The sequence below is a fragment of the Cebus imitator genome, unplaced genomic scaffold (assembly GCF_001604975.1).
Source record: "Cebus imitator isolate Cc_AM_T3 unplaced genomic scaffold, Cebus_imitator-1.0 Scaffold78, whole genome shotgun sequence".
NCBI classification, from domain to species: Eukaryota; Metazoa; Chordata; class Mammalia; order Primates; family Cebidae; genus Cebus; species Cebus imitator.
The window spans coordinates 1898935-1923191 of NW_016107393.1; the positions used below are offsets into that span (position 1 = coordinate 1898935).

A 24257-nucleotide genomic window follows, 5' to 3' on the forward strand; every position below is an offset into this window, starting at 1 on the left:
CAACCTCTGCCTCCTGGGTTCCAGCAATTCTCTTGCCTCAGCCTCCAGAGTAGCTGGGACTATAGGTGCATGCCACCAAGCCTGGCTAATTTTTTGTATTTTTTTTAGTAGAGACAGGGTTTCACTGGGTTGCCCAGGCTGGTTGTGAACTCCTGAGCTCAGGCAATCTGCCCGCCTCAGCTTCCTGAAGTACTGGGATTATTGATTTGAGCCACTGCGCCTGCCAGGGGTACTACTCTTAATCTTATTTGATTAATGAGCACGACAGAGGGAAGGCAATTTCCAAAAGATTCTAGAGATGGCATGATATAGAACTAATTGTTAGATTTACCAAATAAAAATTTACATTACAGAAACTTTAAAATATTGATTTTAAATAAATTAAAAACACTATTTACATGGTTAAAAAATACATGCACTAACAACAATATATAATGAGCTCACTAAAGGTTTGCTGAGTGAATGAATGAACAAACAAAGGGATGGAAATGTGCTGTTACTCTGAAGGCAAAAATGGCACTACTGGCCTATCATCTTTAGATCCTGTCCTATTATTCTGAATTTGTGTCTCCCAAGCTCTCTTACCTAATTACCTCTGTGATCCTGACTCACAAACAGGAAGCAGCTAAAAATGGTGTAATATATAACTGAACAATGAAGAGATTTCTAAAAATCACAACTATGAAGTATCTATACAATAAGAAATCAAGGAAAGTTTCCTACAGTGAGAAATGCTTAATGATATTAACATCATAGCTGTCGACATTACTTACCAAAGAAATGTGGTTCTCTGGAGAAATATTACTAAATTTGGCAAGAAATTTCTCAGCAGCATTCCTTTTGGCTTGCTTTTTTGATGCCCCCTTTCCTGAACAGAGAAAAAGAAATGGTAGATTTAGAAAAGAAATTAGTGTCCACAGAGGATGATCAAATGTATTAAGTATTGTGTTTATTCAGAGAATCTCATGGTTTTTATTGTATGCTAGACCATTTTCTTACTGACATGATATCTTTGTTTTGCTATTTTGTTTGTATAGCTATTATTTTTTTCTTGAGATGAAGTTTCGCTCTGTTGCCCATGCTGGAGCGCAGTGGAGCAATCCTGGCTCACTGCAACCTCCACCTCCTTGATTCAAGCAATTCTGCTCCCTCAGCCGCCCAAGTAGCTTACTGATACCCATCACCATGCCCAGCTAATTGTTTGTATTTTTAGTAGAAACAGGGTTTTGCCACGTTGGCCAGGCTGGTGACTCCTGACCTCAGGTGATCTGTCTGCCTCAGCCTCCCAAAGTGCTGGGATTGTAGGCATGAGCCACCACGCCTGGCCTGTATAGCTACTAATTCTTACACTTTTGAAGGCATTTAAGTTTTTCTGTAATAGTTGTATTTTCCTATGTCTAGCATTACTGAACTATATTTGGTTTAATTCTGACCGATTATTCAGATTTATTAAAATACATCTGAATTGTAACTCCTCTCTCTCTCAATGTCTATTTCCTGCTTGTGATCTTCTCTAAACTGACAATTATGTGGAATTCCTTTTAACAGGAATAAGAAAGGCACAGGAGATGCTGGAGTTGAAAGATATCATAACTATCTACCTCCATGTTTTTGTTTTATAGATTAAAAAACTGAGGTCCAGAGAGATTAAGTAATTTGCTTAACCTTGCAAATCAAGGACTGCAAGGATGGAAGCTGAGGTTCCTGCTTTTGGCCCACTGCATTCTGTACTGGCATACGCTACCTCCCAAAGGCCAATAGTTGCTTATTACTTGAAACTATTATCTGGCTAAGGTAAAAATCCCATTTTAAGCCACTTTAAAAAATGACAAAAACATGCCAGAGAAGTTAACAGGAATTCTCACTAGTACATTTTTTTTTTTTTTTTGAGATGGAGTAGCGCTCTGTCACCAGGCTGGAGTGAAGTGGCATGATCTTGTCTCCCTGAAACCACCTCCTCCCAGGTTTAAACAATTCTCCTGCCTCAGCCTCCTGAGTAGCTGCGACTATAGGCGTGTGTCACCATGTCCAGCTAATTTTTGTATTTTTAGTACAGATGGGGTTCCACCATGTTGGCCAGGATGGTCTCGATCTTTTGACCTCATATCTGCCTGACTCAATCTCCCAAAGTGCTGGGGTTACAGGCATTAGCCACCGTGCCCGGCCACTCGTACTTTTTAAAGTGACAGTTTTTCTTATAGTTTATGTCCTTTATAACATAGGAGTTGCTGTAATTAAAAAAGATAATTTTCATTTTTATCTCACTGCAATTATTTGCCATCTAGTCTCTTATTAATCATCTCATTTTCAAGTGTAATCTTCCTCTAGTCCTCCTATTTTCTAGAATAGCTGTTAAAATCCAGAGATTTATTATGGCTTTTTCTCCAAAATGAGTTTTGTTTTTTTTTTAAGTTACTAATTTATCAATGAAGACTGTTTAAAGTACAGAGCCGACAGTCTTTCTATTAATAATCTATGATTTTTAAAAATATCAAATTAAGAAGTCTAAGTATCTTAAGCCAAATACTTATATTTAAGTTCAACCTCAGAAAGTCAGAGACAATAAAGGAGGAGTGTATCAATTTTTTCTGCACAGAAATATTTGAAAACATTACAACAGAAATTTCTATGGTTATTCATTATCTGAAAATATTTCAAATGTCTTTAATTATAAGAAGTAAGTACCAGTTTCCATAAATGATTCTAGCCTGCAAATTGTGGTATATTCTCTCTTATGAGCAGGTCCTCCCTCCTGGGAAAGAGTATATTCAGGAAGTCTCCAGCCATGATGAATAGCCAATTCCTGTAAAATCAAGATGATGCTTTAATAGTAATTTTACTATGCAATGGCTCAATCACATAAATATTTTCATAATTTTGATCCAATTTCTATGCATATGTTGAAAAGAATAGTGATTTTCTGCAATGGAAAAAAGAGGGAAGACACTCTATTTCTCAGACATTTTCCTCATTTTATATCTTTATATCCCAATACCAAAACTGAAGCAGTCGTGAGCTATAAATGGTGTTCTTCCATTAAACTACAGTGAGCTGATATCAGACTTCAACTAGAAAAACAGGCTACTACCACCCTCTTTGGGCACACCAGAGGAGACATCTACAGGTTTCACTGCCATCAGTTCCTAAAGCCCCTCTCCTCCAGACTACAGACTTCCAAACCCACAGCTGGCCAACTACTGCATTTGAACAAGAACACATGGGGAGCAGGGACAACAAACAACAGACCTGGATGAGGTGGGGGACAGAAGGTGAGGAAAACTACAGAAAAGCTTGTAGTGCAGGAAAAGGAGACCAACGGACTGGCTGAACCATGGGGAGGGGAATGGTCTAACAGATCACATGGATAATCTGCAAGCAGGATAATCTGCATATAGAAATTCAAAGCTGAATATATGTGTGTGTGTGTGTGTGTGTGTGTGTGTGTGTGTAGATATAAATATATTTTTTTAGTAGAATAAGCAAATAAGCAGCCTACTTTCCTTTTCTTGAATTAGGTTCACTGACTTAGGCTCTTTATAAAAAGTCTTCTGTCTCAACAGAAGTAGAATTTTTCACAAGAGTAGCAAGAACTATTCTTAAAGTATAAAACACTCTACCCATGTGCACTGAGGGCCTGTTGATCTTAAATGAGAATTCCACAAGCCAAAGGCAAATACTGTATATAAAAGAAAATCCAAAACATAAATAGGAAAATAATTTCAAGTTAGCTCTATAAAGCTAATGATCATAAATTGGAAAACAAAATATATCACTATCTTGTCTTTAAAATATTAATTCCTTGTGTTAGCCCTTGTGATATTACAAATTTATTATATATTTTATCAGTAGGTAAAGAACTGTACAACCTACCTGTAATGAACCAATAGGATTAAGCTGGTTCTTTGGTTGCTTGGACGGGTCAGGCATTAAGGGGTCAGGAACTGCAAAGCTAAACATTTTTAAAAAGTGTTATAAAACAAAGTAATTTCCCCCGAATTACGAAGTAAATGACAAGCGTTTTCTAATTAACTCCCTATGTCTTTTACTTGTCATTCCTTCTACATGGAATGCCCTTTTCTCAGACCTCTTCTATGGGAATCTGATCTATCCATCACCCAAGATCTATCTCAAATGTCACTTCCTTCAAGAAGCCTATCCTTTTACCCCAATGGTTTATAATCTCTCCCTTCTCTGAAACACTGTAACATATGGTTTAATCTTTCCTCCAGGAAATTATTTTACCATAAATTATATACTCTTACAAATACATATAATTTGTCCATCCTTCACCTCACCTCTCTCCTCTTCAGACTATAAGCTCCCTGAGGTAGGGCTTATGTATCACTTACCTACATAAGCTTTGTGGTGTTTTGTACATAATAGGCATGTCATAATATATTTAAAGAATACTCTTGTTACAACTATACAAAAAATGGAAGATGAACAATGATCCAGAAAATTTAGCCTGACAATGTGAATAATACAGATTATAAATATTGTTTTTTTAATAGAACTATGAAGAGCTATCTGTTTGAACTATCAGCTGCTTAGTGCTGGGATAATTCTCTAAGATTTACAGGTATCCTGCATAAAATAGATGGCTTAGATAAATTTGGTTTTAGCATGTGGTTATTATCATTAGGGAAAAAGAGAACAACCACTTCTAGGGAGTCTGAAATTACTGGTTCCTTGGCAGATCAGTGCTTAAAATTGAATAAGTGGCATTCCAAGGTAATTACCACCTAGGCAACTGGAAAGTCATTTTTCCATGACAAATGAGGTTTAGTTATTGCCACTTCCTCAAGGATTTTTTTCCAACTGCCAGAATTTCAAGCTTTACATAGGCTGATGAGATATGAGTATTCACTTACAATGCTGCATGCCGAAGCTACCCAAATAATTGTGATGGAGAAGTGAGAAAGTCTCTGTATTAAGTCAGGCCACTTTAGGCCTGATTACAGCTTAGTAATTCCCATTTTATCTGTCAAGAAGCACAAATATAGTAAAGTTTGTTAGCTTTTTCTGCTGACAAAGTGAAGTGCCCAGATGCAGAAAAGACACTCCGTACCTCATTTCTACAAATGTACTTAATGGTTTGGGTTCACCTTCAGGCTGTACAGAAACAGCACGGCCATTACTAGTGGGGGAGAACCCAATACCTGCCATGTCATTTGGCATGTCTTTTTTTTCGTTTTGTTTTACTTGCTTGTTTGGAGACAGAGTTTTGCTCTATCGCCCAGGCCAGAGTGCAGTGGCCCAATTTCGGCTCACCACAATCTCTGCCTACCGGGTTCAAGCGATTCTCATGTCTCAGCCTCCCAAGTAGCTGGGATTACAGGTGCGCACCACCATGCTCAGCTAATTTTTTGCATTTTTAGTAGAGACAGGGTATTACCATGTTAGCCAGGCTGGACTCAAAACTCCTTACTCAAGTGATCTGCCCACCTTGGCCTCCCAAAGTGCTGGGATTACAGGTGTAAGCCAATGTGCCTGGCCTTGTTTTTCTTTGAGAAAGGTCTCGCTCTGCTACCCAGGCTGGACTGCAGTGGCACAATCTCAGTTTACTGCAAACCCCACCTCCTGGGTTCAGGGGACTCTGCTGCCTCAGTCACCCAAGTAGCTGGGATTACAGGCACCTGCCACCATGCCTGACTAATTTTTGTACTTTTAGTAGAGATGGGGTTTTGCCATGTTGGCCAGGCTGATGGTCTCAAACTCCTGGCCTCAAGTGATCCACCCACCTCCACCTCCCAAAGTGCTGAGATTATAGGCGTGCGCCACCCCGCCTGGCCTGGTATGTCTTAAAAGCTGGCATAGATCAATTATAATACATGGCCCTAGATAATAAAGCATCATCTTGTGAAATGCAAGGCTTATCGTGGGCAGCTGCTTATCCAGAGGGTTGCTATGTCACTGATTAGTTCGAGACTACCCAAAAGGTTCAGAATGACTTATAAAAAGATAGAAATACTACTTGAGCACCTAACTACACCTCTAATCCAAAAGCAAAAGTCTTTCTATGACTAAGGAATAAAAAACCCATCTCAAATTCCCTGGTCTCTACTGTCAGCTATGAGCAATTATACCAGATTTGTACTTCAGGCATATGTGACTGCACGCACGAGAAGAGCTTGAAAGCACGTCACGCACCCAGGTGTGCCCAGTGGAAACCAAAGGACACTACTTTATGATACGTGAGATGTCCAGTACCAATATTCTGTCCAGAAACACCTAAAGTAGTAAAAAAATCTTACTTTGGAAAGGTATGTCAAGAATTAATATCCTGCTTAACATTCTCTTCTTTTGGCATATATTATATAATAAAAGAAAACCTCTGCCTGCTTTTTCAAAATTAGAATTCCTAAAGAGTACTTTTAGTTATCTTTCTCCATCTCACTTTGTTTTCTTCAATGTGGAAATAATCAAAGAATGTTAATATTAATATATGCAAGAAACACTCTGATTTTCTACTGTTGCCCCCATTAAAAAAATAACAGTAAACCCTAGTTCATAAGTGCCTTCGTTTATAGCTAATTGCTGGATTTGACTGGATAAAGTTTTCTTTAATGGATAAGTTTTCACAAGGAAATAGAATTTGAGAGGCAGGATGCTAGCTGTTAACCTTGTTGCTTTTGTGAGCATGTTCAAATTTTTAATCTTACCTCAGCCATGATATTTTTGAGCTGCTGAATACAAAGAAATTTAGCTCACCAAATACTTGCATTGGCTTTCAAAATGTTTATGGCAGCCTCTGCAGCTCTATGTTTCGCCAGCTTCTTACTTGTACCTTCACCTGAATTAAGATATAAAAAAAGAAGTCTTTATCTCCCACAAAAATGTGCAGCTTACATAGATGTTTTCAAAACACAAAGTCACTATAGATTTTACATACATATACTTGGTAATAAAAACATATACTACATGCAGTTATACGCTGTAATATAATATTTGCCACGTGAAAAATATTTTAAAAAACACAATTTTTAAAGTTCTGTGTATTTAATTCTATGCATACCTACATAAAAATCCTTATTTTTACATTATATATGTTTATTATATAACATGGTAATAAAGTAGACTGTGCCACACTTCTGAAGACATGCAACTTAGTGTTTTACTTTTCCTTTATTCCCGGAGGGGAAATTATTCTGCAGCAAGAAGTTTATTTTAAAGGAACCATTTACAGCCAAATTGTTGGATAGCAAAGTGTGCATAATTTTATTCTGACAGTCTGTCCTATAACGTATCAAACTGCTCTACTAGGCTGAGCAGTCACAATTATATGTTGGGTACTTATGAAATAAGGTGACAGCTTGTTATGTATCTTCTGGACTATCTGTATCTTCTGCATGGGTAGCTAAGTTGAGACTAGGGATATGACTGAGGTCTAATTTCAGTAAGCGATCACAACGGCAAATGATAAATTCATAAATTAAATCTTTTTCCTTTTGAGTTCAAACTCTCAAACCCTCATGGAATAAGTTTCAAGTGTGGCCCTCAAATGTGAGAAGATACAGAAACCACACATTTATCTGCTAACAGAGGTATTAGGGATATAGCATACAGCGTCCCTGCCCTCAAGAGCTAACAGCCTAGTGTGGAATTTTTGTCTGTTAATAGACACCTGAAATATGGAATGGGATATGTTACAAGCCTAAGTGCAGGCTGTAGGAGAGTACATAAAAGCAGCAGCTCTCTTACTCTTGGTAAGAATTCAGAAAGGTTTCATGAAGGAAGAGATAACTAAATGGAGACCTAAACGATGAGTAACAGCTAATAAAGTGAAGAGAGATGGGGGATTAGAAAGAGCATTCTAGGTAGAGAAAAAGAGCACCTGCAAAGGCTCAAAGGCAACATACAGTACAGTGTTCTCAAGAATCCCAACTAGTTGGCTTTGGCTAAAGTGTAAGAACTTTTTTAAAGTGTAAGAAGCAACGCTGTAAGTCATGTTAAGAAATGTGCATTACAGGTCGCTCACACCTGTAATCCTAACACCTTGGGGGGGTCGAGGTGGGTGGAATGCCTGAAGTCAAGAGTTAGAGACCAGCCTGGCCAACATGGCAAAACCCCGTCTCTACTAAAAACACAAAAATCAGCCAGGCAAGGTGGTACATGCCTGTAATCCCAGCTACTCGGGAGGCTGAGGTAGGAGAATCGCCTGAACCCGGGAGATGCAGGTTGCAGTGAGCCAAGATTGTGCCACTTCTTACCAGCCTAAGTGTAAGAGCGAAACTCTGTCTGGGAAACAAACAAACAAACAATCCAACAACATGTATTTATTCAGAGGGCTATAGGGAAATCACTGAATGGATTTCGAGATGAGGAAGACATCTGAATGCTAGAAAGTACACTGGTTGTTAGGGCTGGATGAGGTGGCTCACACCTGTAATCTCAACACTTTAAGAGGCTGAGGTGGGAAGATTGCTTGATGCCAAGAGTTCAAGACCAGCCTGGCAATGCAGTGAGACCATGTCTCTACTAAAAATCAGAAACATTAGCTGTGCATGGTGATGTGCACCTGCAGTCCCAGCTACTCAGGAGGCTGAGGCAGAAGGATTGCTCTAGTCCAGGAGACTAAGGCTGCAGTGAGCTATGATCACACCACTACACTCCAGCCTGGGTGACAGAGCAAGACCCTGTCTCAAAAAAAAAGAACACTGGATCTCACGTGACAAAAAGACATCACGACACTAGAAGATAAACATACAGCTACAAGACTGCAGCTACAATCCAAGTGAGAGATGACGGTGGCCTAGGCAGTAGCAATGGCCAGAAGAGAGAAGCAGATAGATGCAATGGATATTTAGGAGATGGAGTTTAATGACAGACTGGACAACAGGGAGAGAGATGGGACGTAGTTAGGAAGACAAACCCACATTTCTACTGAACAAGTTGATTGTGGAGCCTTTACAGAGAAAGGAAATGCAGGGAGAATGGGTCTGAGGGAAAAGATGAATTCAGTTTGGGACAATGAGAGGCTTGAGGGGCTTCTGTGTCATCCAAGCAAAGATGCTCAGCAAGCATAGACAGATACACTGTTCTGTAACTGGGCTTGGGATGAAGATAGATATTTCAGAATTATCAGCCTTTGGATAGTATTGGAAGCCATGGAGGCAGATAAGCTTGCACGGGAAGCCATGGTAGTGTAAGAAGAGGGCATAAGCAGAACAGTTGCCATAGGCTGTCAATTTGGGGTCTAAAACACATTGAGGGGAAAAAAGCCTCCTTTTTCTTGAATTCTTCTCGATTATCTAGAAATAGACTAAAGAAGTAATGCAGTGTTGACTCTGGTTCCCATGCGGACCCTTCCGGCCAGCACCTACAATGTAACTGTCTCACACAAAAAGTTTTAAACTTTTCTTAAAGTGGCATCAATTAAAATAAAGGACACTAAACTTCCAGGGACACAAACAAATGCTGCCTTCAGATTTACCAGATGGTAGAACTTGAGCCTTCCAACTAAATTTTTTTCTTGGCATTCTTCCAAATTAAATTTAGCATCCAATGTTTTGTGTTTGCAATTAAATAGATACATAAGAAAAATAATGTCCACATTTACAAATGAGCAACTTTTGCTCAAGCTCACAGACCAAAAGAAGGCATGAACTTTGAAACTTCATTGCTATGTGACTTCATTGCTATAGGCATGTTACTTATAATCACTCTGAACCTGTATCTTCTTGTGTAAAAAGTGGATAATATACAAAATATCTGTTCAGTTTCAAAAAACTAGAAGTTATTATGCAATATGAGGACCTTCCTTCTGCCCTTCCTCATTTTGCTTGGATACAGAATCAAGGGTGGTACAATGGGCCTAAGGTGCAAATGACAATTCTGGGGTCATGCCTCCTGGCATCTGCTATGAACTTCACAGTACCTACTGACCCAGCTATGACTGCTCCGAACCTTTCCTGCTTTTCTCTAATTCTTAGAAGAACCCTAGGAGGATTCTAGGGTATGAGAGGAGCTGTGCAGGATGGCTGGGTAACTTTTTAGTTTCTGAGCTTCTTCGGTATCTGAGGAAGAGAAAATTAATTAGGAAGAGAATCAGATGAGGCTGGGAAGTCCTAGCGACCTGAGATGAGAGCTCTGTTTCAGAGCCTGTTCCTTACAGCTGTCTGGTAAAAAGAGCACTTTTCTGAACTGAAAAGCAACACCAAATCTTGAATGCCAACCCACTTGGTCATACAGGTTAACTGTGTATACAGACCTGTGCAGGTTATGTCACCAACGGTTACTCTGAAGGTGAAAGTGGGTACGTGTATTTGCACATCAGATCTTTCACATTCATAAACCGGGATGTTCTTGGTCTTCATGCCGTATTCGTGTAATACCTGAATCGGTGTTTTCCCTGGCTTAGCTGTTATCATCTTCCCCAAACTGCAAAAACCAGAAAAAGGTGTGCTTTGCATGCCAAATTGGAGATTAAAGCAGAAGCGTGCAGAGGCCAGTTTTGACCGCCACCGACGATGACGCTGGAGGCGCGGAGTTCCCCCGGCGGCCAGGGCCAGAGCTGGCGAGGCTGGGGCGCACCTGTCTTCCGGCCCCGCTGCGGCAGTCACCCCGCTGGGGCAAGCGCGGGTGAGCGAGGTCTTTAGAGAAAGAACTTGAATGCGGGTAAGAGATTCTCAACAGAACAGGGCTGGCAGCAGCGCCGCAGCCTCAGGAACAATCGCAGGAGCCTTTCCCGGGCGCGGCGACCGCGCACCACCTCCGCCAGCCCCGCGCACCTCCGGGGGCCAAGAGAGGGGCGGGGTCCGGCCGCAGACCCCAACCCGCGCCGCCGAGAGGGCGGGGCCGAGCGCCCGCAGCCGCGGAGGTTGGGCGGCCGGGCAGGGGCTTTACCCAGAATGCTGCTGGAGGGCCGGATCCGCGAGCCCCGGCCCCGCCTCCCGACGCTCCCGGCCCTGGGGCCCGGACTACCCGCACGCTGACCTGAAGGTCCCGCTGTCCTCGCGCTCCAGCGGCGGGGCCTCGGCGCGGTGCCTGCTCTGGGACATGGCGAGAAAGGACGGCTCAGCGGCGGGAGGAAGAGCGGTGCGGAGCAACGTGGTTGCTCCCCGGGTCCCCAGGAGGAGCTCTAGCGCCACCGCCTCCTCTAGCTCCCCCTGCTCCTGCCTGCGTTCCTCCGGCGAGGGGGCGGGCGGGGCGGGGGCGGAGCCTTGGTGCCGTAGCTCCGGCTACGCCCCCTCGCTGCCCAGCTCTGGGCCTCTGTCCCGGCCCAGACCCGCCCCTGTCCCCTCCAGGGTCCTTCCCCTCCCCTCCCGGCTCCGCCCCCCTGGGCTCGGGCATTTAGGCTCCCGTGGCTTCACTGCGTCCGCCCTTGCCGGCCCTGGCCAGCCCGCAGTAACTGGCCCCCAGGCCGCAGTTTTTTGTCCTTAGCAGGAGGCCGTTTCTTGCCCGGAGAGAGGAATTGTCCAGCGTGGGTCTAGGGTGTTTGAGGCCTGAAGTTAAGCCTTTGTGGGGAGGACGGATTGGGGGCTGGGTCACTTTAGGAAAACGATTTCAAAATAACGAAGGTGGAATTGCTAGGGAGACTCCCCGGGCCCGGTCCCGAAGCTTGAGATCCGGGATATATCTGCCCCAGGGGGCTGCGGTGGGCTCTCCGGGTCCCCGAGCCCTGTGTTTAGGAACATTCGGAGACGTCCAGTGACCCCTCCTCTCCCGACAGGCGGGCTCCTTTGTCTTCTGGGTTTTCGTCGCGGGATGGAACGCTGGTCAGTGCATCCCAGCAAAACACGTTAGGCGTAAACGAAGGCCTTTCTCAGGTCCTGTGGTGTTATGGCGTTTGCCTGGGATGCAGCACCTTTTGTGGGCCATTAGATGTTGTGTCTCTTCTCCAGGGGCTTGCTAGGCATTTGCAGAAATGCCCCCCTGTGCTTACCGTGTGTTCTGGAAGATTGCTTTGTACAATGCTATTCATACGAAAGGATGTTACTAAAAGTGATTTATGGCCGGGCGCAGTGTCTCACCTGTAATCTCAGCACTTTTGGAGGCCAAGGCGGGCGGATCGCTTGAGGTCATTTGCTCGAGACCAGCCTGGACAACAAGGTGAAACCCTGTCTCTACTAAGAATACAAAAATTAGTTGGGAGTGGTGGTGTGCACCTGTAATCCCAGTTACTTGGGAGGCTGAGGCAGGAGAATCGCTTAAACACGGGAGGCGTATGTTGCAATGAGCGGAGATCGCGTCCCTGCACTCCAGCCTGGGCGACAGAGGGAGACTTTGTCTCAAAAAAAGAGAAGTGCTTTCTTATTTTGTTAGCATGTGAGCTCTGGATGTTTGAAAGCAAGTGAAAGATGTTCAGAATCTAATCAAATGATATCGTTTGATGCTTTAATTAGGGCTTATTCTCTCTTCCTCTCCATTATCGTCTATATATGTATGAATAGAGATTACTATCCATCACTCTTTTAATGAGTATCTTATTGGAAGGGCTACACAGTCACTATTTCAAAATATATTAACGTACGCATAACACCTATGGAAAAACATTTCAGCACTTGGGTAAAATTCATTTTTAGTTACAAAATCACTTAAAAACAGGCCAAAACTTTAAATTGCTCTTGTTAAAAGTTGAATAACTGGGATAATAATGATGAAATAAAAAGATGCAGCAGGACTCCATTTCAAAGAAACAGAGTCTGTGTGCCAAACTTCAGAGTAAGAAATCACTAGGTAATAGTTTATATAGTTACTTATATGTAATGTGGCTTTGCGTTTAAAATAAAGATCTGCATATAATTGTTTATAGTCTGTGAATCCATATTTAATATTAAACACAGTTTTGTAAACATATAAGATGGAAGGTGAATGAAATGCTCAGTGAACTGTGTGCCATGAGGATTCAAAACAGCACTTTTGTGTTGCCAAAATTCCAGTGGTGGACTTGTGAAGGGATTCCCTTTGGACTAGGTCCACTATAGATGGTATCCGGGACTATTGCTAGTGCCAAAATTGCATTGCTTCCCACAGGGCTATATGCTTCCCTTAAAATTGGTCCACCGCCAGTGGCAAATCACTATCTACTGTGATCCTTATCATAGACTTTGGTCATATTTTTATGTTATTAGTTTTTTGTGTATATTTTAGTGCTATAGCCTGCCATTCCAAATTAAACATGCTCTTAGCATATCATTTTACACCGTTGATCTATAATTCATTACCTGAGCACATGAGCAGAGGCAGTGAATTATACAGCGGTAAACTACTTGGTGAAACCAAGCTTTGAATTTATAAGGTGTATAATTATATTTAAAAACAAGCAATGCTTAATTTTGTGCCTGATTTTCCTCTTTGAAAATGAATTTATCTGGGGGTTGCAGTTGATGACGTTTTCATATTAATATGTTTGCTGCTGCTACCAAGAGCTTTGTCAAGCAAGTTGGAGATGGAGGGAGATTAGTTCCTGTTCCAAGCCTCAGTGAAGCTGACAAATATCAACCTCTAAGTCTGGTGGTAAAAAAGAAGCGATGCTTTCTGTTTCCTAGATATAAATTTACTTCAACACCTTTTACACTGAAAGATATTCTCTTAGGAGACAGAGAAATTTCAGCTGGTAAGTTTAAATGTTTCAGAGTGACAACTCAGTCATTGGTATTATTGGTAAGCTAAACATAGGTTATATATCCTACTTACATTAGTAATACACATTCTCAATGATTAAAGCATCTTTTATTATGATGGTAGTAGTAACATTATTAAGATCAACAATGCCAAAAGCTTATATAATATCAAATCTCTTATTGGTCAAATAATTTTCAAATCTATCAATTATTTTATAAATTGTTTTAACCAAGTCAATGTAGAATATGGCATATTCATCTATAAAATGGGGTATTATTGGGCTTACCTATCTTATATGGTCAAATGAGATGAAAGTAATTTGTATTGATTTTTTACAATTCAATTGTTGTAATTGGTAAACTGAAATGTATTTGAAGGGTAGGTTATATAATAAATTGATATTTTAATGAGTTACTGCTTATAAACACTTATTTTTTCTTTTAATCACCCAGTGGATCTTGATGCTTAATAAGTTCTGTTGGCTGAACAGAAAATTTGAGTTCCTTTTAAGATTTCTGGCTGTGTTTCTTTTTGTTGTAAGATTAATTGAATTACTATTTTAAATCTTGGTGAGTCATGTTGCCTTTCTCTAACATTTGTGTAATTGAGTCTTCAATTGTGAATTAACATGTTACTATATATAATCTACATAAGATAAATTAAAGACATTTTGAAAATACTAAGTTTCTTCTTGTAAAGGTATTTCATCTTATCAATTACTGAATTATGAAGATGAATCGGATGTTTCACTCTATGGAAGGCGAGGAAACCATATTGTAAATGACGTTGGGATTAATGTTACTGGATCAGATTCCATTGCAGTGAAAGCTTCATTTGGTATAGTAACCAAACATGAAGTGGAAGTATCAACATTACTCAAAGAAATTACTACACGGTCAGTATAATAATCCTAATACATTTCAGTGTTTTCATTAAATACTTTAGCCATATAAACTTCATTTCAAAGAATGTTTAAAACATTGAGGTTGTATTTTACTATTGTAATTTGCTAGATATGTTTGAAATACATTAATACTATATTCAAATTTTGAATAAGGATAAATATCAAAAATCATTTGGCTTAAACAAAATTTTTAATTGTTCCACAAAATTACTTTGGCTCTGCACACATTTGCTAAATTATTAGACTGAAATAATACAGGAGTCTGTCTGCAACAAATATGGAGTCCCCTTCAACAGACTTTCAACAGACAGTTGAAAGTCTTATATTCTATATAAGCATGTTTTAAGAAAATAGAAAGCAGAAACAAATTATGACATATCTTTTGGGTGTATTTTCTGACTATTAGGCTTGCCTTGATTTACTATTAGTTAAACTATGAATGAGCAACACTAGATAGCAAAAAATGTCCTTGATTATATGTAATTAGATATTATAGAGTCTTGTGAATGTATCTTCTTTATTTTAGAAAAATTAACTTTGATCACAGCTTGATACGTCAGTCAAGGAGCAGCAGAAAGGCAGTATTGTGTGTGGTCATGGAGAGCATCCGAACCACACGACAGTGCTCGCTGTCTGTGCATGCTGGAATTCGAGGAGAAGCAATGCGGGTAAACCACACTCATTGGTCTTCTCTTACTAAGTAAAATGTTGCCATGGGAATTTTTTACAAGTATGGAATTCCTAGTCAGATTTGTGTATTTTGTCAAATGTTTTGATGAAAGAGCTGTAGTTGCATAGGATTTTGCACAGTAATGTCTGTTCTAGAATATGGGAAAAAAAAAAAACTTGGATTCTAAATGTGTGTAATATAATGCAAAAACACTAAAGCTTGTGAAATTATGTGCATACTGGAGTCCGTCAAATTACTATTTAAGTGTTATTTTAAGAATAAAAAAATTGAGTGTTTGAGTTTATTTTTAAGTTATATAGTTTTTGGCCGGGCACAGTGGCTCACGCCTGTAAACCTAGCATTTTGGGTTGCTGAGGCGGGCAGATCACTTGCAATCAGGAGTTCTAGCCCAACTTGGGCAACATGGTGAAACCTTGTCTTTACTAAAAATACAAAAATTAGCCAGGTGTGGTGGTGCACCCCTGTAATCCCAGCCACTCAAGAAGCTGAGGCACAAGAATCGCTTAAACTTGGGAGGTAGAGGTTGCAGAGAGCCGAGATTGTGCCACTGCACTCCAACCTGGGTGACAGAGCAAGACTCTGTCTCAAAAAAAAAAAAGTAACATAATGCAAAAACAGTAATCCTTGTGAAATTATGTGCATATTGGAGTCCCTCATATTACTATTTAGGTGCTGTTTTAAGAATAAAAATTGAGTGCTTAAGTTGAATTGATTTTATTTTTCGGTGATAGAGTTTTTACACTTTGAATTTTTAAAAGCTGAATTTCTATTTTTATATTCAAATAGTTTTTTAAAGTTAATATTATCAATGGCCAAACATGCTTTATTCAAGGTTAGTTAAATCCTTTACAAAATATTAGAGGCTATGATCATGCCACTGCACTCCAGCCTGGGTGACAGATTATAGGTGGATCATGTCTGTAATCCCAGTGCTTAGGAAGACTGAGATAGGAAGGTGACCTGAGGCCAGGAGTTCAAGACCAACCTGAGCAAAATAGAGACCCTGTCTCTACAAAAAAATTTAAAAAAAAATTAGCAGGGTATGGTGACATGTGCCTTTATTCCCAGCTACTTGGGAGGCTGAGGCAGGGGGCTGCCTGCAGGGTGTTGGGTCCTTGTCTTTTCGAATTTGGGAGCCTTTGAAAAGCCATGGGCCTTCCCACTGCTATTGTGTCAGGGAAGATGTGGCAGCCACTTCTCTGAACCACCCTTTTGCCTTCGGACTTCTCGGCGGCCAGCAGCTGCCTGACCAGGGGCCTGGAGCCACGGGCTGAGCTGATGACCATGGGCTCGATGTCCAACCAGCAGTTTGCAGGTTTGAGCTCGGGACTTAGAGAGGACGCCTTAGGATGCAGGGGTGGCCAGTAGGTCAAGGTTATGGTGAGCTATGATTGTGCCACTGCACTCCAGCTTGGGTAACAGAGAGAGACCCTGTCTCTGAAAAAAGAAATTTTTTAAATTTTCAGCTAAATTATGATAGTGTTTATCTTTGTCATTCAGTGACACCTAATAATGACCTGATTGGATTAAAATAATTGTTGCCAGGTGGGTGGATCACGAGGTCAAGAGATCGAGACCATCCTGGTCAACATGGTGAAACCCCGTCTCTACTAAAAATACAAAAAATTAGCTGGGCATGGTGGCACGTCCCTGTAGTCCCGGCTACTCGGGAGGCTGAGGCAGGAGAATTACCTGAACCCAGGAGGCGGAGGTTGTGGTGAGCCGAGATCACGCCATTGCACTCCAGCCTGGGTAACAAGAGTGAAACTCTGTCTCAAAAAAAAAAAAAAAAAAAAGGATTCAAGGATAATCTTTTCAAGTCTTTGCAAATAAAAGTTATGTTCAGTACCTATATTCAGCTACCTGTCAAATTCTGATTAACATTGGATCATTTTTGAGGCAGAAACTGAAACATTTACTTGATTGTTGGCGATTGCTTTGGAAAGCAACTAAAAGCTCTGGGGAGGCTTTGGAATGGTAGACAGACTAGGCTAAAAACTTTAACTCTAGCACTGCTTTCTAAGATTTGCTATCAAAAAAAAGCTTCTACTCCAGAGCATTATGGTTGTGGTAGCACTAATCATGGGCTGGAATACTAAAGTAAGTGAAAAAGTGCAGAGGTGTTTTCTAAGATAGACTAGGAGTTTCTGTTGGACCTATTGGATCTCTGCTATAAAAAATGGTTTAATTCAAGAAGAATAATTCTTTATTAGGGAATTTCTTGCTTTGTTTTTGAATTATAGGACATGTTTGTTTCTCCAAAAAGCTATCCTTACATGATATAATCCTTAATAATGTTTTTTATTTATTCAATATAGTTTCACTTTATGGATGAACAGAATCCCAAGGGAAGGGACAAAGCTATTGTTTTCCCAGCACATACAACCATAGCTTTCAGTGTTTTTGAACTCTTCATATACCTGGATGGTGCCTTTGGTGAGTTAAGGGTCTGCATGAAATACAAATGATTATATTTTTAAGGTGCATTTAATAGGGTCTCCCTCTCTCTCTCTCTCTCTCTCTCTCACCAATTATAGAAGATGCTTTCAGCACTGTCAATCTTATGCTTGGGTGAAATAGCTGGGAAAGGCCCTCCCTTCCCTGCTTCCCCATTCCTCTTTTCTACTTCTTGGTGAAGGTTGTAAACTCTCCACCACTCCATTTAAAATTATAAAAGCTAAAATACCATCTACTGACAAAGCATTCCTTAGCTTACATGGGGAGATAATAAATGACCTTCTCATAGGTAGTTTTTGATGGTGGTAAACAGAGGAATAGGTAGATAGTAGGATGCCTGAAGTGTTAGGATGCTCAAACCAGGGCATCTAAAGACAGCTTTTCTTACGTCAGTTTTACTTATCATAAACCCAGCTTCCCCTTGTACTCTTCCTAAAAAAGAACTTTAAAAGTAAAATTACTTCCTCCAAAATTGTTACCTTGTATAATATCTAGGTGCAGCTCATTTTAGGTCTCTACATTTCACAGATCTTTAAGGTTTGTTGGCCAGCTGGAACAAGTCCAGGTGTAGCCCAAAGGATCAGGAAAGGGAGCCCCTAGCCATGGTAATTGACAAATGTTTTTAGAACTGTTTTTGTTCATTCCTGCAATTTTATAGAAGGAGGGAATAGGGAGTTCAGAAAAAAAACAAAACTTCATGTTAAGTAAATTTTTTTTTCTTTTTTTTGAGATGGGGTTTCACTCCTGTTGCCCAGGCTGGAGTGCAATGGTGTGTGATCTGGGCTCACCGCAACCTCTGCCTCCTGGGTTCAAGTGATTCTCCTGCCTCAGCCTCCCAAGTAGCTGAGATTACAGGCATGTACCAACTATGCCCAGCTAATTTTGTATTTTTAGTAGAGATAGGGTTTTGCCATGTTGAGTAGGTGGGTCTTGAACTCCGACCTCAGGTGATCTGCCTGCTTCGGTCTCCCAAAGTGCTGGGATTATAGGCATGAGCCACCATGCCCCGGCAAGTAAATTGTTTTTTAAAAGAAATATTTTTAATTTTTGTGGCTATAAAATATATATATATTTATGGGGTACATGAGATATTTTGATACAGGCATACAGTGCATAATAATCACATCATGGAAAATGGGTTATCTGTTCCCTCAAGCATTTATCCTTTGTGTTACAAACAACCCAATTATACTCTTTTAGTTATTTTAAAATGTACAAATTCTAAGATGGAGAAAAAACCGTACAATTATATTATTTTGACTGTAGTCACCCTGTTATGCTTTCAAATACTAGGTCTTATTAAGTAAATTATAATTGGATAACTTTAGATTTTCACAGTTTTATTGATGGTTGGGAAGAATGTAAATGGACTGATACATCTGAAAGAATTTAAAATATACGTATAATTTGGACTTCCACTTCTTGGAATTTATCCTACAGATATATTTACACATATATGAAATTATATGAGTTCCAGTATATTCAGTACTCAATAACAAGAGATTGGAAGCAATTATAAGGAGACTAAATAATGATGCATGCTTACAACAGAATACTATGAAGCAATTAGAGTATATAATACTTTTAAGAGAGATTTTTAAAGAGCTGAGTATCATATGTAACTATTTGGGTATAAATAATTTTATATACCTACATGTATACATACATCTTCCTTTATGCTTGTAAAATATATGGAGTATTTCTAGAAGCATACACAAAAAACTTAAACAATGGGTGCCCCTGAGCCCATGAGGTAGAAGACTGTGTGTGGCAGGATTCAGGGTGGGCTAGAGACTTATTTGTTGCTGTATCTCCTTTTGGTATGAATTGTGTACTGTGTGAATGTTACCGTTTCCAAAAGTATGTAAAAGTGAACTTAAAACACAATGAATGTTTAGTACCAGAATTCATCACCCATCAAACAATGAAATATGAATTGTTCAAGTTATAACATCTTCTAAAATTTTTTTTGTAGACATTTGTGTCACTTCAGTGTCAAAAGGAGGATTTGAAAAGGAAGAAACAGCAACATTTGCACTGCTCTACAGATTGAGAAATATACTGTTTGAAAGAAGTATGTCCATTGAGGAGTACTGTGTCTTTTTTTTGTTTGTTTCCTGGCCTAACACGTGATGTTATCCATTCAGTAATCCCATCTGTTAAGGAAAATTTTAAATTTAAAAGTCTGGCTGGTATGGTGGCTCATGCCTATAATCCCAGCACTTTGGGAGGCCAAGGCAGGCAGATTGCTAGAGCTCAGAAGTTTGAAACCAGCCTGGGCAATGTGGCAAAACCACATCTGTACAAATCATTAAAAAAAAAAATAATTGATTGTGGTGATGTGCACCTGTAGTCCCAGCTACTTGGGAGGCTGAGGTGGGAGGATCACTTGAGCTTCAGAGGTAGAGGTTGTAGTAAGTGGAGTTTGAGCCACCGCACTCCTGCTTGGGTGACAGAGCCAGACCCTGTCTCAAAAAAGGAAAAAAAAAAAACCAGCCAAATTATTTCATGACTAATGGATTCACATATTTATTAATGCTATTTGCGTTATGTATTTTTCATTTTGACTTCTAACACATTTCTGTTCTGCTTTTGTCCTTTTAGATAGAAGAGTGATGGATGTCATTTCTCGTTCACAGCTTTACTTGGATGATCTTTTTTCTGACTACTATGATAAACCTCTCAGCATGACTGATATTTCACTCAAAGAAGGGACCCATATCCGAGTTAACTTACTTAATCACAACATTCCCAAAGGGCCTTGCATACTCTGTGGAATGGGGAACTTCAAAAGGGAGACAGTTTATGGGTGCTTCCAGTGTTCTGTGGATGGTCAGAAGTATGTGAGACTTCATGCAGTTCCTTGTTTTGATATTTGGCACAAGAGGATGAAATAAAATGAAAAGTGAATATACCATCTTGGTGTTTTAGATGCAGTTGTGCCACAAACCTTCCCTAAATTATCTAGGTTTGCTTGGATGAGTTAAATTAAAACAAGAAAAGAAAAAAGAAATTAACCTGTCTGGGTATCATATTCTGTAGGGAATCCACGAGCCTCTCACGTTGGTGCACCTGAATGTAGGGATCCATGAGCCCCACATTGGGCACCAGAATGTAGGGAGCCAGCCCTACATCACCTGTGGGTAACCCAAGTCCAGTGGCAACAAAGGAATGAGAAAGACAGATAAAGAGAAAAAGTGGGACCAGGGGACCATCACTTGTGTATTACTCTGGAGATGACAGTGAAGGCCCCAAGCTCTGCTCATCCACACTATTTAATGATTACAATCACTTTGATATATAGGGTAGGGGTGGAATGATGGTGGGATGAATCAGTGAGCCTGAAGTGAATCCGTGAGCTGGAACTGGTGTATCATCCTAAGGATTGATGACAGTGGCAGTTTGGGAGTTTCGCCACAGAGAACATGTGGTTATCTTTAACTTATTATTTATGTGCAGCTGGTGGAATGTGGGCCTTACAAAGAGCCTACAAGTCTGGCTATGTCACAGTGCTATGAAGGAGTTTTACGTCCTTGAGCACAATGTTTATGGTAGCAGAGCCGAGGTCACCCTGCACCAGAACATGAGGCATGGAGAGGCCTTCCTCCTCAGAGGCCTCCTGTGGCCTTCTGCAGTTTGTTTTTCCTTGTTTATCTGTTACTTATAACCAATTTATGTAAGCACTCTCTAAATCCTTTCTCCTTTGCAGTGTTTCCCAACAATATTCCCTATCTATAAAGTAGAGATGATGACAATAGTGTCTATTTCTTAGGTTGTCATGAAAATTAATAACATTGTTTATATCAAAAAAGATTTACATATAAAATTCAGAATAGAGATGTTCTTTTATAAACTTGCCAGTCACTTAATCATTTTTGGGATGTAGTCTATCATTTTAGATAACTTTTTATATAATTAAGAGATTTTTCTAAATATCAATTTTATTTTCAATCAACTTTCAATGCAACATCTGATGACAAGAGTGCATAAGTAGCAACTTTATGGTGCTTCAACTATTGCCTTTGGTCTGGTAAAATGAGAAAAATGTGTTAATAATTTAAAGTAATCCTAAATGTTTAATTGCAGTATCAAATTGAAAGCACACTCAACTCAACATGGGATTTTGTATACACAGTTAACAAGGTGACTGATAGTCGTAATGGGCTGCTATTCTATGATATGTGTGTGCTCACGAGTTTTGTCTTCATAAAACTCACTACTGTCATTGTAAAGTTAAGGCAGATAAGACATGTCTGTTTCTTTGAAAATGTTTAAAACATTTAACGTATTCAGTTCTGAAAGATCTTTTTAATCTACGCTGTTAAGAAAAATGAATTTTTCATATACAACCTAAATTACTTACAATTTATTTACTTACCTTTATTAAAATAATTGTAAAATGAATGTTAAAAGTCTAGAACTCAAAATGTAGTCATGGCACTCAATGCCATATATGTGCATATTGAGACATAAAGCAATCATGGAGATATGAAATACTTTACACTGTACTGTATGTAGAATGATTAGAAATTTATTTTTAATTATGTAAACACAAGTTTTAGAATGAATCATCTCCCTGTTCATGTGGCATTATCTGTCATTTTTTAAAAACAAGTTTAAAAGCACTTTGTATGAAAAATAATGGGACAAAAAGATTAGAATTACAAAGTTTAGATTATAGAGTGACTTATTAATATGGATACAGAGAATGGAGACAGGTTCCAAACTAAAATAAAGAACATTGAGTTACTTAGTTTACTTCAACAAAGCAGGTTTTCCTGAGGGAAGGCAATCAAAGAATAAATGATTAAACACATGATAAAGTGTTAGAAAATTGAGCATAGAAATGAAGGAATATTGGGAGGAAGAAAAAGATAGTACAGATTTTTGTTTTATGAGGCGTCAAATTATGTGCTAGCCATATGTGTTATTTACTAATCTCATCATGGTTTTACACCTATATATACTTTTGGTTTTTTTTGTACCTACTCATCTGAAAGCCCACTATTTTTAAATGGAATTTTTGACAGTGTAAAGGAGTTAAAGGATGAATAATGGTTTGGAAAGAGCAAGTTTCAGAAGGTAGAAAAAACTTACTTCTTTGGAACTCAATTATTTTGAACAGAGCTATTTACTGTCTGACCATACTTTCCTATATATGCAGTGCATTAGTCCATTTTCACACAGCTATAAAGAACTGCCCAAGACTTGGTAATTTGTGGGTTTTGTTGTTGTTGTTGTTTGTTTGTTTTTGAGATGGAGTTTTGCTCTTATTGCCCAGGCTGGAGTGCAATGGTTCGATCTTGGCTCACCGCAACCTCTGCTTCCTGGGTTCAAGCATTCTCCTTCCTCAGCCTCTGGAGTAGCTGGGATTACAGACTGTGCCCGGCTAATTTTGTATTTTTAGTAGAGACGGAATTGCTCCATGTTGGTCAGGCTGGTCTGGAACTCCTGACCTCGGGTGATCCGCTCGCCTCAGCCTCTCAAAGTGAAGTGAGGGATTACAGGCATGAACCACCACGCCTGGCCTGCTAAGACTTGGTAATTTGTAAAGGAAAGAAGTTAAATTGACTCAGTTTCCCGTGGCTGGGGAGGCCTCAGGAGATTTACAGTCATGGTGGAAGGCGGGAAAGCAAAGCACCTTCTTCACAAGGTGGCAGGAGGGAGAATGAACTCAGGAGGAACTATCAAACACTTATAAAACAAACAGATATCATGAGAACTCACTATCATGAGAACAGCATGGGGGAAACCGCCCCCATGATTCAATTACCTCCACCTGGTCTCTCCATTGACGTGGGGATTATGGAAATTATGGGGATTACACAAAATGAGATTTGGGTGGAACACAAAGCCCAACCATATCATGCAGTATGCAAAATCTTCTATGTTCCAATAGACATATGCCCCTTCTGTGGTACCAACATGATCTTCTACAGCATCTCTTACATGCTATTCTCAAGTCATACGACATCATAACTTGGCCATGACACAGAAATGCTAAGGCATTGTATATCCTCATTTGTTTGGCACATTTATAAACATTTGACAGCATACCAATTTGTAACGATCATTCCTCATTAATGAAAAGAATGATGGGAAATGAGGTGACATAAGGGAAGAGATACCTAGAGAAAGGGAATGGAAACTAAGAAATTCCATGGCATCAATTTAAAACTATCAAGACAAAAGCTTGGGGTGGCAGATATCTTATAAACGTTTATAAGAGGGAAGGGGAGTTGCAAATTTATAATAACGTCTGAAGGAATACAAGATCCAGGCAGTAGATACTTTATGCTTGCTGTAAGAGGCAAAATGTCTTTGGTTTGGTCAAATATCTTTAAACATTCTCCATTGGAAAATACCCAAGGCTGGAAGCTTACAAAAAGTACAGAGACCGTGTTGAGGTTCTTTTTGGAACAGAGATATACAACTTTCTTCCTCCACATATACCGAACGAAGACTCTTTAGTTCTAGGATTTTTATACCCTCTTCATAATGTTATAAAATGTATAAATAGGCCAGGCATGGTGGCTCAGGCCTGCAATCCCAGCACTTTGGCTGAGGCGGGCAGATCACCTGAAGTCAGGTGTTTTGAGACCAGCCTGACCAACATGGAGAAACCCCGTCTCTACTAAA

General features: G+C 39.8%; 2 protein-coding genes across 7 annotated transcripts in view; one reads left to right on the forward strand and one right to left on the reverse strand.

The window, feature by feature from the left end:
• The window catches only part of PRKRA (protein activator of interferon induced protein kinase EIF2AK2), a 16920-nt gene extending 5720 nt beyond the window's left edge, over positions 1 to 11200 (reverse strand). Inside the window, exons 1-7 of one of the 2 annotated variants that reach the window (XM_017532685.2) lie at positions 10936 to 11160; positions 10211 to 10380; positions 6712 to 6793; positions 4872 to 4981; positions 3871 to 3949; positions 2686 to 2803; positions 774 to 868 (exon numbers count right to left, since the gene is read on the reverse strand). In XM_017532685.2, the coding sequence (XP_017388174.1) occupies positions 774 to 868; positions 2686 to 2803; positions 3871 to 3927 (270 nt within the window). In that variant the 5' untranslated portion in view covers positions 3928 to 3949; positions 4872 to 4981; positions 6712 to 6793; positions 10211 to 10380; positions 10936 to 11160. Of the gene's footprint in view, positions 1 to 773; positions 869 to 2685; positions 2804 to 3870; positions 3950 to 4871; positions 4982 to 6711; positions 6794 to 10210; positions 10381 to 10935 lie in introns of both variants that reach the window. The other variant, XM_017532684.2, reaches the window with a different exon arrangement.
• The window catches only part of PJVK (pejvakin), a 37437-nt gene extending 16816 nt beyond the window's left edge, over positions 1 to 20621 (forward strand). Inside the window, exons 1-6 of one of the 5 annotated variants that reach the window (XM_037740041.1) lie at positions 10492 to 10617; positions 14266 to 14461; positions 14997 to 15138; positions 17480 to 17597; positions 19594 to 19692; positions 20223 to 20621. In XM_037740041.1, the coding sequence (XP_037595969.1) occupies positions 15067 to 15138; positions 17480 to 17597; positions 19594 to 19692; positions 20223 to 20515 (582 nt within the window). In that variant the 5' untranslated portion in view covers positions 10492 to 10617; positions 14266 to 14461; positions 14997 to 15066 and the 3' untranslated portion in view covers positions 20516 to 20621. Of the gene's footprint in view, positions 1 to 10491; positions 10618 to 11285; positions 11812 to 12388; positions 13559 to 14265; positions 14462 to 14996; positions 15139 to 17479; positions 17598 to 19593; positions 19693 to 20222 lie in introns of those variants that run through there. The other 4 variants (XM_037740040.1, XM_017532680.2, XM_017532682.2 and 1 more) reach the window with 4 other exon arrangements.
• Positions 20622 to 24257: the final 3636 nt, after the last annotated feature.